General features: G+C 44.3%; 1 protein-coding gene across 2 annotated transcripts in view; it reads left to right on the top strand.

The window, feature by feature from the left end:
• ANAPC10 (anaphase promoting complex subunit 10) overlaps positions 1–12,933 on the top strand; it is a 46,959-nt gene extending 34,026 nt beyond the window's left edge. Inside the window, exon 5 of one of the 2 annotated variants that reach the window (XM_066632650.1) lies at positions 12,641–12,933. In XM_066632650.1, the coding sequence (XP_066488747.1) occupies positions 12,641–12,871 (231 nt within the window). In that variant the 3' untranslated portion in view covers positions 12,872–12,933. The remainder of the gene's footprint in view (positions 1–12,640) is intronic. The other variant, XM_066632651.1, reaches the window with a different exon arrangement.
• Positions 12,934–16,664: the final 3,731 nt, after the last annotated feature.

Raw genomic sequence — 16,664 nt, 5'->3', positions numbered from 1 at the left:
TTGATAGACCTCTCCTCTGGGAATGCTTAACTCCAATCTGCAAAGTGAGAATCCACTGTTAATTTTTTGAACCTTCTTCATCCTCTCTTTTGGTTGAGGAGAATCCAAGGAGGGAAGGGTTCCTTTATCTTTAGTAGTTGTGCAGTAGTTGTGCAGTTCCCCTGGGGGCTGGGGATAAGAATAGGCCCTCAGTTTGGCTGTACTTGTCGTAAGAGGCGACTAAACAGCCACCGGGTAGATGGGACTCGTTAGCCTGGGAAGGCAGCTCATCTGAGAGAAGGAAAACTCTGATCCCAAACCTCCACTGCCTTGTGGCTACATCCAGTTATGGAAGAGGCTTCAGGAGTCAACCTCGAGGCAAAATCCGGAGCTGGAGTCCCTGAGGCAGTTCATGGCTGAACACAGTCACGTTCTGGCAACTCCTGCGACACCGCTGGAACCAACTGTATTGGCCTCTGCCTTTCCATTGGACCATTTCAGCGACGTGGAGAGGAGGGATTTGCTGCATGGGTAACAGCCTATCCTCCATACCTACTTTACCCAGGCTTCGCGCACTGGAGAGGACACTGTGTTCCAGAACCACCATTCAGAGCTTGACACCATAGTCTTCCGAGACTGAAGGATGCCAACAAGATGTGCAGAATAGAGAATGATGGCAGGTACAGTTTTTCTCAACCCATGTTTGAGCTGATACAATTCTTCTTGCAGGGCTTTTAAAGGAAAAGGACCTCTGACCTCAACCTCTGGTCTATCCTAGTCACTTTCTGTTTTATTTTAAAAGAACCTCAGCACCTCAACATGGTTGTGAGACTCCAATGGTGCCAGCTGCTAGTGGTTCCCAATCACTAGTTGGGACATATTAATGTTCTGGGGAAGCTGCAAGCCATCAGAAAGGCATGTTTAGAGAATTATTATGTAAGTAAGGAAGAGTTGGGCTACAGCCTTTGGCTGAAAGACATAAATCCTCTAGACTGGACGTGTTGTCATTTTTAAACCAGTCCAATCTGAGAGTCATATACAAAGATGCGTCATCTGCAAAGAAACTCCATCACTGCCTGAGGTATTGTCTGATGTTTAGCCTATTGTTTTCTGTTTCCATCTACTGTGTATGTATTGATTCCCTTCTGAGTCATTCTGTTCAGTGCTGTGCTGTCATGTTTAACATTCCGGGGTAGACTTGATATTGCTGCTGGGTATTCCATAGCTTCTTGGTGTGATATCTGAACTGAACCCTGCATTATTTAGTATTTTTGAGTAGTTATGTCTCAATTGTCTCATAAAGTAGTTTATGTCTCAATCACAAGTACTTGAGTTTGATTCAGTCACAGACTGGGTGCCCTAGGAAAACAGTTACTCCATTTAGGCAGGTGTGCGTTTCAAACCAGAGAGGATGGGCTTATCAGCTGTAACACTGACAGCTGATAAGACAGCTTTAACACTAACACTTGTGTTTGGCTGGAAGTTAAAAAACTGCCTTGCTGAGTGCTGAACTAGTGAAATGTGATTAGTATGGTTAAAAGACCACCCAATCTCCTGGGTAGAACACAAGACTTGGAAACAAATTTGTTTCCAAGTGTTCAAATTTGACGTATGCATATGACAAACTGGAGACAAGATGCTCCTTGCCATGCTGCTTTTTAAAAAAAGAATAGTGATATGGGTGAAACCAGTGAGCCTTCCAGAGTATCGTAAGCAGAGCCTAGGTACGTAAGATGAAAAGAGCTTGAGATGACTACGTGGTCTCCTATCATTCAGTTCCAGCCTTGGTTAGTGCATTCAGGACTCTCTGGGCAATTCATCATCTATCCTTATATGACTGTAACACCATTGATTCTGCTTTGTTTTCCACATTAAACACATTTAATAAGAATGTGTTTGAGAGTCCCTCAGAACCTGGGGGCATTCTTTCCAACATTGTGGGCAAAGGAGAACTTTGGTCTTCACATATGGGAACAATAAGCTTACTGTCTGTTGAACAAATAAGTCATGGATATTAGACTTTCACAATTACTGATTTATAACTCCACCACAACTTTCTTAATTAAGAGGAATAAATTGCAAGTACTTAAGTGAATTTTTTTTAATTTAAATGTTTTGTTGAATTAGAGCTGACCAAGACTTCCTGGCATCTGCAGTAGCAGGCAAATAACCAGCTTATTTCCTCTACCCAGCAACTTCTGCTACTGTGTACACCTCCTATACTCCGTGGATTCAAAATGAAAGAAGTGAACAAAGCAAAGGAAATGGAAAGAGAAGAGAGTGGTGTGGGCCAGAGTATTGGAGATCTTCTCTATACCTTCCTCTTTTGCTCTCTTACCTACTTCATTTTTGAATCCATGAAGCACCAGAGGTGGGTGGAGATAAGTGAAGACAGGTGTGTGGGTGTCCCTCTCTTCCCAATCAAGGTGTGTGGGTATTCCTCTCCTCCCATTCAACCACCTTAGGCAACTACCTCAGGTGACCTCATGGGCAAGCCAGCCATATATTAAAATGTAGTTTTTCAGAACTTGATAGCAGATGAAATTATAGTTTATAGAAAGCATATGTCATTGTGTAGTTAAGGGATATATGGATTGCGGAGGCTTTCAGACCATGATCCTCTTTGAGTGAGAGACTACAAAAAGCAACCGAGACATATGAAAGGGGTAGCCAATAAATTTTAGATTTTTGAGAGCTGCAATATTTAAGAAGCATTTAAATTATTATATATTTATTCACCCTGAACTTATGTTTTAATCCAGTGGACTCTCAGTTTATACCAGGTAAATAACACAGGCCTGCAAATTTGAGAGAAAATTTTTTTTCAAAATTTATGGCACCGCAGACACTCACCCACAAGTCGATCCCACAGATAAGTCAAGGGTAGGCTTTGATTAAAAATCATGGGATTTTATATGACTCGGATAAGTCGGAGGTTAAACTTAGGGGGGCGTCTGAGTCTGACTAATTTTGTCTGATTTTACCCGAGCCAGATCCTGAAAAATAACCTACCAGTAATTGTTACCTAAGAACTGTACAGTCACTGATTTATTAAAAACATAGTATTAAAACAACACAGTCCTGGAACGTGCTGGAATCCCTAGCATGTATGCACTACTGAAACAGAGACGCCTGCGTTGGCTCGGTCATGTTGTGAGAATGGATGATGGCCGAATCCCAAAGGATCTCCTCTATGGAGAACTTGTGCAAGGAAAGCGCCCTACAGGTAGACCACAGCTGCGATACAAGGACATCTGCAAGAGGGATCTGAAGGCCTTAGGAGTGGACCTCAACAAGTGGGAAACCCTGGCCTCTGAGCGGCCCGCTTGGAGGCAGGCTGTGCAGCATGGCCTTTCCCAGTTTGAAGAGACACTTGGCCAACAGTCTGAGGCTAAGAGGCAAAGAAGGAAGGCCCATAGCCAGGGAGACAGGCCAGGGACAGACTGCACTTGCTCCCAGTGTGGAAGGGATTGTCACTCCCGAATCGGCCTTTTCAGCCACACTAGACGCTGCTCCAGAACCACCTTTCAGAGCGCGATACCATAGTTTTTCGAGACTGAAGGTTGCCAACTAACTAGTATTAAAAACACAGTATACATACATAGTATGTATACATACATACATACACTATTTTTAATACTGTTTTTGCTATACTATGTATATATGTATACATAGTATAGCAAAAACAGTATTAAAAACAGTCTCTAATTTATTAAAAACTATGATCTATCTCATAGATCATAAGATACATTTTTATTCATTAATTTTTAAAATTGTACTCTCAACAACCGTTTGTAAACACTATCAGAGTAAGGCCACAATCCCATCCGCACTTTCCTGGGAGTAAGCCTCATTGACTTTAATGGGACTTACTTCTGAGTAGACAAGCCTAGGATTGGGCTCTAAGTACACTGGAAACAACATACCAGTAGAACCAATAATGAAACCCTCCTTTAAAGTGCCTGGTGCCTTAAGCCAAAGGCTCTGTCTAGAATATACAACACAGAACACACAACTGGGAATGTGTGATTCAGGTCACAGTAGAGAGACAAGCAACAAGGAGTGACTGAGCAAGTGCAGCTGCACATAGTTGCACCTGATTTACTTGGAAGTAGACCCTCTGTGGAGGAGGGGCAGCAGCACCTCCCGGCCTCGTGGAGTTCCTGGCAGCTACACCTCCTGCCAGCCTGCACCCAGCCACTCCCCTCATCGTTCCTGGAGCCAGAGGAGCCAGGGCATGCGAGGCAGTCACCCAGGCAGACGGAGGGGGCCATTTGCACCTGGGGGGGACTTAGTAGGAGGATGGGCAGCTGTGCCTCCCCAAGCCTGCATCCGGCCGGTTGCGCCTAGAGCCTCGGAGGAGCTCCGGAGGGGGCAGGGCATGCGAGGGCAGCTTACTAGCGATGCTCCCTCACCTCTCACAGCTCTCAGTCTGCACTCCCTGCCACAGTCCCGCTGCCTGCGGGGGCAGGGAGTGGAGTGGGCGCGTCCTGGCTACTGCCGCTGCTCACCAGACCAATGGAGAGCAGGGAGCACTCGGGGAATGACCTGTGCTGCCCTGTGGCCGCGGCCAGCAGGGAGGGAGGCGCCAGGGAGCACCTCGCAGGGAGCAGCACAGGACGATCCCCGCGCATTCCCTGCCCTCCGTTGGTCTGGCGATGGTGGCGGCAACCAGGACGCCCCTGCTCTGCTCCCTGTCCCTGCGGGCAGCAGGACTGTGGCAGGGTGTGTGCGTGGAGGGCTCTGAGAGGGTGTGGGGGAGCGCCAGCAGGCAGGCTGACCCCCATGCCCTGCATCCTCCCAGGTTCCAAGTGCGACAGGCAGGGTGCAGACTGGGGGGAGGCACAGCTGCCCATTCTCCTACTAAGCCCCCCCCCATGCAAATGGCCCCCTCACCCGCTCCATCCACTGGGAGACTGCGGAGATAAGACGAGGGGGGCGATTCTCCCATGAGTTTGGGGCACAAATTTATCACCATATAGGTGAGTATCTACGGTAGTTTTATATGAATTTAGGGTGCTGATTCCAAAATGGCATTAGTTTTACCCTATTACGTCTAGTTTCGGAGATACAGCATAGCCTCATTAGTGAATGGTTCAAGCAACCTCCTCCTGAAGAAGCCATGGCATGGGCTTCCTAACGAGGAAGTTGTTTGAACCATTCATTAACAAGGTGATGATGTATCTCCGAAACTAGATGTGATAGGGCAAAACTGATGCCATTTTTAGAATCTACGCCCTAAGTAGACCTATTCCTGGGTATAACTTTTAAGATAGCAAAATGTGTGTTGACCTGGTAATTTTAGAGCTTGAAAATGTCTTATTTACCTTTTATATTATGGTGCAAAAAGGAGCTCAGCCAACATTTTTCTGAGAGCCGCACATTATATGTAGAAGAGCCACGTGAGGCTCGCAAGCTGCAGTGTGGCCACCCCTGTTAAATGACGTTGTGGAATAGGTTATCAAACATCAAAGAGACGTCTACATTATGCTGCTTGTCTGTTGTCAGGACAATTATTTTTATAGGAATCTTCCAAGAATTCTGGAAAAATTAAACTTTTAGAGCTGGAAAACTACCCTGTGTGCAAAGTTTGCTATGAATTAGCTGGTGTGTGCGTGTTTTATTTTTTTGTTTATTGCTGTTTTGTATAGTTCAAAAAAGTTTATTGCAATATTACTCCTACTAAACAATGGACCAAAAGTTGGGGCTGTGCATGTTAGGATGCATTTGGTTGAACTTTTTCCTTTTTAATGGTGCCCATATGGGGATGTCTGAGATTTGTTTGGTATTTTTGTACTGTGGATAATCTCCAAGTGATGTCTTTTTCCTTGTCTATAAATCTATTAAGGTCAGCTTTCAGTTGGAGCTGTTCTGGACTCTAAAACTTTAGAGGTCCTCAAAGGTATTTAAGCCATTTGTGCCCAGCGTTGCATATACGCAACAGGGACCAAATGTGCATACCTGTGGGCCAGGCATAAATGGGTTAATTCCCTTTAGCATATTCAACACTTGATGATAGAAAATACTCACTAGAGGATTCCAGGCCGTATGTTCCACCCTGCTCTTTTACGGTCCATTTGACGTACCTCCATTCACAGCTCCAGCAGCAAGTAACCTGCTGATCCATGGGATGGCTATAGCTAGGCTACTGTTTCCTTACTTTACTTGGAACTGTAGCCATTGATTTACTCCCCAAAGCTAGCAGTGATATGAATGAATGAAGGTGTGCTATTGATTCAATACCTTTTAAAAACAGGTCAGATTTTTTTTTCCTTTGATGTCTGCAAGGGTCACTAGATAAGGGAAGCAGGCAGAAACAAGGAGCGGGCAGCATCTTGCACTTGTTTCTTGCCTTTTTCTTAACAGTATACAGTATTTTGGACAGCAAACATTTAGAAGCTGTTTCAGCTGGGATCCAGAGGAGAGGAAGATGTGCCATGGACAGTCATAGCTTAGTGGTTCCAAACTGTGCCATGGCAAACTCACAGGGGCACCACGGGATGTCCCCAGCAGCCTTTTATTACTGGCTCTCCCAGTCACCGCCATCTTGAATCATGCGAGATCTCTTGCTGTTCAAGATGGCCGTGCCTGGGAGATGCGTGTGATGGCACTGCTGCAGCCGGGCACCATGACCAGAAATTATTCCATCACATTTAGGGCGCAATCCAAACCCTGCGTTCGGTCGCAGAGCATGTTTGCGCCTCTATGGGAGGAAGCCAGGCCAGCCCTCTGAGAAGCGCCGGCCTGCAGAGGCCAATGGAGGCCTCCGTGCTGGCTTAATCCCGGCTCCTTGCATCGGCTTGGATGAGCCGACGCAAGGATGACAGGTAGGAGTGGGGGAGGTGGGGAGGAGGAGGGAGGGAGGCGTTCCTGGGTGGGGGGAGGGAGGTTGATGGGTGGCTCCAGGTTATGCCAGATCCCAACCCCTGACCCTGGGGAGAACGGAGTGGCTTCAAGCCGCTCCGCTCTTCTCGGACTTCTGCCACCTCAGGAGGTGGCGCAAGTCCGAGGAGACCCATTGTGGCCAGCAGCCTTTACCCAGGGGTAAGGGGAAAAGTTTTCCCTTGCCTCTGGCTAAGCCTCTGCTGGCCACAATCCTGCGCTGGATACAGCGCAAGCCTCCTGGCTTGCCTCTTCCAGAGCAGGTTTGGATTGCACCCTTAGATGTGTTTTCTTTAACACATTTAACATTTATTGGCTTTAATATACTTTAGAGCTGTATCATACATGACATTTTCTTACATTGGCAGTGTACAGTTGCTTCCAGTTGTGTGAATTTGTAGCAAAATAGACACTCAAACAGGTTTTTTACACTTGACAGCATTCACCAGTTTTTATCCAATACTCAGGTTGGAGAGAGGATGTGTAAGAAGCAAGAGGCCGGCACACTGTCAGCTTTGGTTAGAATATGTCCATAGATTTTCTCTCATGCTCTTGTCATTTTTCTCCTGGTGGTCTTTCCTCATCTGTATGTTTCCCTCTTCAGAAATACTTGTTGAAATATATCCTTCATATCTGACATTTATTTGGAACTGGGCTGTCCTCCTGTAGTCTCTTCAGGAACGCCTGTTTTAGCTCTTGAGTGAATAGAAAGCTCTTCTGACCTAATGGATTGAAGTAAGCCATGTCTTGGCCATTTACAGGAGGTGACTGATGGTGGCCACACAGTCACCTTCCTAGGTGGTCGTTGGCTTCACTAGGGCAAATGAGCCTGCCTCTTCACAGTGAGTTCTTTGACTGAACCTGCTCCTGTGTTTCTTGTAAAGCTTCTCTTGTGGTGTCCCTCCTTTTGACTCACTTGGAATTTCTGAAGTTTCTCTTGGATATGCTTCACTTTCTAGCTGGAACTGGTGCATGATTGCTATTAACTTGTTCTCTTCCTTCCTAAGTGAAGAGATGGCAGGCACCCAAACTCTGCTACTTCATGTGTTGACAGTTCCAGTTTTGGAATTACATAGCAGCCTACTGAAGCCTGGTCCTTGTAGTTAGGTTGTGGTCCATGGGAGTCCTAGTGCAGGGGGTTGTGAAATTCAGGATAAGGTATTATTTCTTTATACTGTTATGTACAGCTGCATGTTTAACACTAGAGAAGTGTAGCAAAACAGGGTGGGGGGAGAAGCATATGCAAAATGAGGAGCATCAATAAAAAAGTAAACATGTATTTCCCTTGGAAAGAGCTCTTTTGACCAGCATTCAGGAGTTACTCCTATTTACTATATTTTTTTTTTTTTAAAAATATTTTTAAACTTTTTGGAAATAATTTGAGGTACTAGTGTGGTTAAAATTCAGGTTATTCAGCATTAAAAAGCTTGCAATACTGAAAAGAGGTGGATGCAGAATGGAGGTACGGTAATAATTGAGAATCAAAGGAGGGTCAACAGCAGTGACTGCAAAGAGGAAAATGGCTCTATAAGCTGAATTTGGGGGAGAGAACTGAGAGCATGGTAGGCTACTGCAGTAGCATAGCAGGGGGGGGTGGCGCTGTAACTATTGTAGGTGCCACAAAGTACTGTGTAAGCAGTCCCACTTACTGTCAGAGTCATTCTGTGCACACGATCACTTCCACAAAACCGGAAGTGGAGCACGATTACTCTAACTTCAAAGTGGCTGGGGAGCCCTGCAGGTGCTCGTGCAGGGCTCCCCACACCCCAGGAAGGCTGCTGCAGGGACTGGTGAGTGCATCCCAGTCCCTGCAGCCCCCCTGAGCGTTGCGATCCTGGGGATCGCGTTGCTGCCTCCCTCCCTCCCCCGCAAAGACTTAGTGGCTCTCTAACTCTCCCAGAGAGTTTGAGAACCACTGTAGTAAGGTAATCTGGCAGACTCTATTATTTGTGTGTGGAGTTAATTTGAAAGACTAATATAAAGTGACTTGGTTAATGGTTATTTGATAAAAAATGTGAATAAGATACCATAATTTTCTGTTATGATGTTGTGTCCCTTTTGGTGAATCAGCAATTCTTACAAAATTAAACCAGGTGCAGTTATTTGTAAAATGGAACACATGAATTGATGTTTATTGCTCACATTTTCTACAGTTGACAGTAAAGGCCATTGGGACAACTTAACAGCTCTAGTACCTTATCATATAGATACATTGTACAACAAATGATGTCATTTATTTCACAGTAGCTTATTAGTGTACAGTAAACCTTTTAACACAGTTATAGTAGTGATATATATTGAAATTTAGGCACCTTGATTTAAACCAAGGCAGTGTAATTTAAATCAAAAAGAAAAAGGATCTGTTTAAGCCAGGGGTGCTCAATAGGTGGATCGCGATCTACCGGTAGATCGCGAGGCAAAATGAGTAGATTGCAGAGCCCTGTCTCTCCAAACTGTTAATATGTCAGTTTTGTCTAGTGACTAGACGAAACTGACATATTTAGCTGACACTGAAACTGACACAGAAACTGACACTTTAGCTGCTCTTCAGGCATGCAGCAACAAAACTGACGAAACTGACTAGACTCCAGCAGGGGCTCTATACATTAAAGGGGGTGTCTGTCAGGCGCTTCCTTCCCCCCTGGTAGATCTCCGGGCCTTGCTGGGTTTCAAAGTAGCTCTCAAGCCAAAAAAGTGTGAGCACCCCTGGTTTAAGCCTTTGATTTGAATCAAGTTTCTTTCTCATTCAGATATTTACTTTGCAAATATACATATATACTGGTTGCTGGTATATCAGTTTAAATGTACCTGTTTGTCGCTAATTATATTGAGCACCTCTTCCTGACACAGTGCAGTCCTGATCTCTTCTTCCACTGGTGCAGTGGTTGCTCTGCGAGCCTAGAGTGTCTCCAACATGCGGTTGTAAGAAAAATGGTTAAAGAAAGGGAGTACAATGTTCTTTTTAAAAAGTATCTCTATCTTTCTCTTGAAAGCATATGGAGTTTAAAAAAATACCTATGTAATTGGTAGTGTAATTGGGAGGTGATTGGTCAATAAAGAGTTAAGCTGTGCTCCTCCGCCTCACCTAGTTGACATACATTCCTGCCACACCTTTTATCTCTTTCTCTAGAAAAATCTTTGTTCTTGTTCAACTTCACCCCGGTGTCTGGACTGTGCCTTTCTGTTATCCATGGTCATTTAAAGGTGGCCATCAGGGCTGACTTCAGCAACCAGTGACCAAAGGGGCCATGAGAAATTTGGCTAACACCATAAAGCATGTTTGAGACTACTCTAGAGCAAGCAGTGCCAGCAGGAAGGCCTAAACTGTCCCCCTGAACTGTATCTAAAGCAATCACCACTGGCAGAAGTGAGTACTCTGAGCAGCGCAGAGTGGGGGAGGGTGGAATGGAGGCATTACAGAACAGGATAATAGGGCAGGGGCAGAATGGTGGTGGGAAGGCCTGGGGGGGATGGGATCAGTGAAGGAGGCCTCTGCCACATCCTAAGCCCCTTTCCTGACCCTACAGCTTTACACAGAGCTCATTGTGTTTGCCCCAGTGATTTAGCTGGTGCAGATCTGAGTAGCCCCATTAAGCAGGCTGGATTGTTACACGGGGTAAGGAGGAAAATATCCCCTTACCCTGAGGAGACCTCCAGCCTGCTCCTAATCTGTGCTGGATATGGCGTTCAGTGCTTGGCCCAGCTGTACCAGCACAAGTTAGGATTGGGCTGCCCATCAGACCCTGTTTTGGTTGACCATGCCACAGTCACTTCTTGTTTGGATTACTGCAATACACTTTACATGGGGCTAACCCTGAAGACAATCTGCAAGCTATAGCTTGTGAAGAATGCAGCTGTAAGAATATTCACAGGGTGAGATACTACAATCATGTTGTGTCTTTGATGTTCTGGCTGCCAGACTGCTTTGTGATGTAATTTAAAGTGCTGGAGATGACTTTTAAGTCCTAAATGACTTGGGACCAGATTACCTGGAAAACCATGTCCCCAAATTAATCTATCTATTGCTGAGGTCTGCTGGGGAGGCTCTCTTGTGTATCCCCTGACCATTGGAGGTGCAGTCAGAGGGATTGTGTCATGAGTGCCTTCTTGGTGCTGGTCCCCTGTCTGTGGAATTCTATCCCTTGAGAGGTTCACTGTGCTATCTCCCTTTTCTCCTTTAGGAATAAAGACCCATTTGTTTCATCAAGTCTTCACTGATGCTGTTATTATATTAATGTTTAAATCTTTTTCATATTTTATTGATTTTTATCATTGATTTTTGTATTTTTTAATTATGCCATTGTTGTCTCAGGTCCTTCAAGAAAGAGATGGGATATAAAATTTTTCAAATAAATAAGGAAATAGTATTCCAAAACCACTGGTCAGGCATCCTATGATCCTTTGGCACTACAGAATTTATGTTTGCTTAGCAGAGTTATTATTAAATTAAGAATTTCTGTTTGGTTCTATACACACAGAAAGACATTAAACAGAATTAGTTTCTTGAGAATTTACAGGTGCTGAACCTAACTAGGAGCAAGACCAGGCAGTAACTGAACAGAATGTGGCTCTTTCTGACATGAAAAATGTAGCTGACAGGAGACTAAAGGCCCAATCCGATCCAATTTTCCAGTGCTAGTGCAGTTGTGCCAGTGGGGTGTGTGCTGCATCCTGTGCTGGAGGGACAGTCACTGGGGCCTTCTCAAGGTATGGGAACATTGTGGTTACACCAGAGATGGAAAGTTGGATAGGACTGGGCCCACAACTTCCAAAATTCACACAATAAATACGTGTGACATTAAATATGTTGTGGCATACAGTATTTATAAAGCTTAACTTCAAAAGTCACATATTTTTTTCCCCTGATTAAGGCTTCAATCCTAACCACACTTTCCTAAGAGTAAGCCCCACTGAACAAAATAGGACTTACTTCTGAGTAGATCTGGTGAGGATTGTGCCCTTATTCTGTTAGATAGAGAGGCAGGCTTTAAACCAGTGGGCTGGTCAGATATTGTGCAGATCCTGACTGGATCCTGGATCTGGATCCTGGCTTTATGAGACATCCTCTAGCAAGAATGTGCGTGCCCCCTACCCCCCACTTTGTGTGCAAAAGGAGGAAGGATTTTGCTTCCAGTCCTGACTTAGAACGTGCCAGGAGTAGTCTGAACCAGTTAAGTCATGCTTTTCCTAACCAGAGATTACAGATAAACCTGAATTTGAAGCTAGGATGCAATCCCTGCTTCAAATACTAGTTTATTTACAAACTCTGGTTAGAATAAGTCAGGATCACCTAGCTTGAACATTGCAGCAGATCAACTCCTTCCTCCCCTTGCATGTGTATGTAAAGCTAAGAGACATCATTCTAAATTAGAGTTCAACCCTGGCTGTACATTACACCTGAACTGAGAGTTTAAAAAAAAGTATCAGATTTGTCTAATTAAAATAATTAATGGGGAAATGTTTGTTTACTCACATTTAAGTAACTGATTGAAATTCTAAAATAAATTACTGCTTTGTCTATCTGAGACCAGGTCCCTGCATTTTAATTCCAACTTCTGCTTCCTATTCCACACATCACTCTGGCAATCCTCTTCTAACGTACTTAAATTGTCATAATTCCCAAATACTCATTAAAATATGCTGGCCATGAATTGTTTGCATTGTCTGAATTATCATATTAATTAAATCTCTTACAGCCTGCTTCCCACTGTACTAGGTATCAGTTGTTTGCTTGTGATTATTTTAATCTGATTCTAAACTTGTTTGTTTGTTTCTCCAGCAACTTGAACTAGTGGAACCAAGTGGTTGGATTCATGTCCCCTTAACCGATACTCACAAGAAACCTATTCGAACATTTATGATTCAGATTGCCGTTTTAGCCAATCACCAAAATGGAAGAGATACTCACATGCGACAAATTAAGGTTTATACGCCTGTGGAAGAAAGCTCTATTGGTAAATTTCCTAGATGTACAACAATTGATTTCATGATGTATCGGTCTATCAGGTAAATAAACAACAATTTTGTACTGGAGATTTTTGTGTAATTTTAAAATAAAGTCTTAAAATCTGTTATGCTGTCTAATGAGTTATTTTGGTTTGGCAAGCATAGTCATGGATGTGATTTTACCTCAGCTTAAAATAAATTGTTTCCTGATTTTCTTAGCAAACAGGAAGAATAAATTTTTTAGAAGTTTCTTCCTTGGATAATTTTCCATTAGTGTACTATTCCATATCATTCCATTCCATCTCTGTTCCTAAGAAAGCATTGTAATAATGTTTTCTTGGGTGTGTGCGTGGCAAGGGCAGAAGACTGAATACACCAAATAGGTGGAATCTCAAGCATGAGGTATTATTCATCCAGAATGCACTCACCTGTGTTCTCTAAAATTTCAATTATTTGTTTGTTTGTTAATGTTTGTTAACATCAACTGAAATGTTTGGTGAGGAAGCTGAGTTTCTTGAAGCTTGTAGCAACTTTCAGTTCTAGTAATCCCAGGAGGAGGAAGAAGAATCCATGAAATTCTGAGCATTAGGCAGAACTTTACTTTGGTGTAACTCAGGGCCAAACTACACAAGCACATAAATATGTGCTCTGGAGGCATTTTTCCAGTAAAAAAGGCATCCTCTTGCCTTTGAAATAGCCATGTGGGGTGATGGCCATCACAGCTAGAACCAGAGCATGCAGTGCAAGGTTCATTTTTCCCCATGTGCTTTTTTTCTGAAAATTGCTTGTTTTTCTTCCAGAAAATGTTTCTGAGTAGTGGCTATTTGTGCACAAACAAACGTCTCTCTCCCCTCATTCTGGTTCTATCTGGCCCAGCACATCTGTTTTAAAATAAAAAGGAGGCACTTCTGATTGAAAGCTTGCTTCTGGAATGTGCATTTATGTACTTGCGTAGTTTGCCCTTATGCCTAAGTACATGTGCATGAACTAAACCCTCCCTACCTTTATTTTCTCCTTTAGCAGAGACAACTCTGCTAAATTTTAAAGACACCTATAACACGCATTACTAAAATTCCTTTGATGTGCACTGCAAAGTTTGTTCTCAGTGTTTACAATATTTGAGGGGATAATATGCATTATCATGGATTTCCAAACCTTGTTTTTAAAATCAGCAAAGTGGTTGTCCACTACTTGAGGGTGGGGTTTGGAAGCAAAAACCACCATGTGCACCTTGGTGAGCATGTATGATTGAGTTAGCAGAAATGCATATGATCTCTTCACCTCCTCAAAGTAGATTAAATGCCTTGGTAAATATGGCATTGAGATCCTCCATTGTACCAAGCTGCTAATACATGCATCAGGGTTTTCTAAGAAGCCAAGTACCTTCTGCCACCCAAGTAGCATATTCATGGGCAAGTAAAACAACCTGAGTGGGTTAATGCTATCATAATATATGACTCTATAATCACTAGTTTCTTATGGACATTCTTTAGTAATTCTGTCCCCTCTCTCCCAGTCAACATTATTGAATATGATCAGGAGGTGCTAATGCAGTTCTTTCTAACATTATTTACATTGTTTAATTCTTCCTTTAGTATGCCTCTGTTAATCCTCCTCTCTTTTGCCATTTAATAAGTCCTTCACATGTCTCTGTTGACCAAGTTAAATGAGACTGTTTGACGATATAAAGAGCTGGTAATCCACACTGGAACAAGAAAGCCTATTCCTATTCAGCCTAGAGGGAATTTGGTTCTGGGTCTCAGTGTTTGTGGTATTGATCCATCTTTACTTAAATAAGTACTAAATGTGTCCCAGGTCTATGCTGTCTGTGTCTGTAGCATATGTCTTGGAACTCGAAGGAGAGCATTGGAACCTTTTAAGGTTCCAATCCTAATCTGTACTCACATATCCAGGCTGCATGGCCTTTACTGTATCCAGGTCAGGTTTGGAGGAGGCTGGAGGACTCCTTATGGCATGTGGATATATTTCCCCTTACCCAAGTAGTGCCCCAGCCTGCCCTATGGGCCTTCACAGATCATGCCGGCTACCTAGCTGGCACAAATGTGGGAAGCCTGGTCTAATGCCAGGAGGGCTGGGAGGAGGGTTAGGATACAGCAGAGGAGGCCTCTGGTCTCCTACCTCTTCCTGGGCCTGATTCACCCCTATTCCGGTCTCCTCCTGCCCAGAAGTGCCCCCCCCACCAACATCTTCCCCATGCCCCTCCACTACCTGGCACAAACTTACCTGCATCTGGCAGATTGCCTGGATGTGGCATTGGCGGGTTGGTGCAGGCCTCCCTGCTGGCACAGCTGTAGTGGAAACGCTCAAGATCCCTCAAGGAGACAGGGTGTGATGTCAACAGTGGCCCCTTGCTCTGATGGGTCTGGAAAGAATGGGGTTAACACCAGGGCCTTAGATTGCAATGAGTGTGCTGCACAGTTGCAGCCATTTGGAGGTAACAAGGCCCTCAGGAATAAAAGCAGCATCTTGAGGAAGGAAAGGGTGTGGTTAGAAGGAGGAAAGGTTGAACATAAGAACAGCCCCACTGGATCAGGCCATAGGCCCATCTACTCCAGCTTCCTGTATCTCACAGCGGTCCACCAAATGCCCCAGGGAGCACACCAGATAACAAGAGACCTGCATCCTGGTGCCCTCCTTTGCATCTGGCATTCTGATGCATAGCCCATTTCTAAAATCAGGAGGTTGCACATGCACACAATGGATTTTTCCTCCAGAAACTTGTCCAATCCCCCTTTAAAGGCCAGATGCCATCACCAAATCCTGTGGCAAGGAGTTCCACAGACCAACCACACGCTGAGTAAAGAAATATTTTCTTTTGTCTGTCCTAACTCTCCCAACACTCAATTTTAGTGGATGTCCCCTGGTTCGGGTGTTATGTGAGAGTGTAAAGAGTATCCACTTTACCGTTCCCATGCATAATTTTGTATGTCTCAATCATGTCCCCCCTCAGGCACCTCTTTTCTAGGCTGAAGAGGCCCAAATGCCATAGCCATTCCTCATAAGGAAGGTGCCCCAGCCCAGCAATCATCTTAGTCGCTCTCTTTTGCACCTCTTCCATTTCCACTATGTCCTTTTTGAGATATGGTGACCAGAACTGGACGCAATACTCCAGGTGTGACCTTACCATCGATTTGTACAACGGCATTATAATATTAGCTGTTTTATTCTCAATACCTTTTCTAATGATCCCAAGCATAGAATTGGCTTTCTTCACTGCAGCCGCACATTGGGTCGACACTTTCATTGACCTGTCCACCACCACCCGAAGATCTCTCTCCTGATCTGTCACAGACAGCACAGAACCCATCAGCCTATATCAGATTTTTTGCCCCAGTGTGCATGTCTTTACACTTTACACTTACGTACATTGAAACGCATCTGCCATTTTGCTGCCCATTCTGCCAATTTGGAGAGATGCTTCTGGAGCTCCTCACAATCACTTTTGGTCTTCCCCAATCAGAAAAGTTTGGTGTTGTCTGCAAACTTAGCCATCTCACTGCTCACCCCTGTCTCCAGGTCATTTAGGAAGAGGTTGAAAAGCACTGGTCCCAGGACAGATCCTTGGGGCACACCACTTTTCACCTCTCTCCATTGTGAAAATTGCCCAATGACACCCACTCTCTGTTTTCTGGTCTTCAACCAGTTCTCAATCCATGAGAGGACCTGCCCTCTAATTCCCTGACTATGGAGTTTTTTTCAGCAGCCTTTGGTGAGGGACCGTGTCAAATGCCTTCTGGAAGTCCAGATACATAATGTCCACAGGTTCTCCTGCATCCACATGCCTGTTGACCTTTTCAAAGAATTCTGTAAGGTTCGTGAGGCAAGACTTACCCTTA

This window comes from Tiliqua scincoides, chromosome 6 (genome assembly GCF_035046505.1).
Source record: "Tiliqua scincoides isolate rTilSci1 chromosome 6, rTilSci1.hap2, whole genome shotgun sequence".
Lineage (NCBI taxonomy): Eukaryota > Metazoa > Chordata > Lepidosauria > Squamata > Scincidae > Tiliqua > Tiliqua scincoides.
This window is presented reverse-complemented; position numbering and strand designations above follow the sequence as displayed.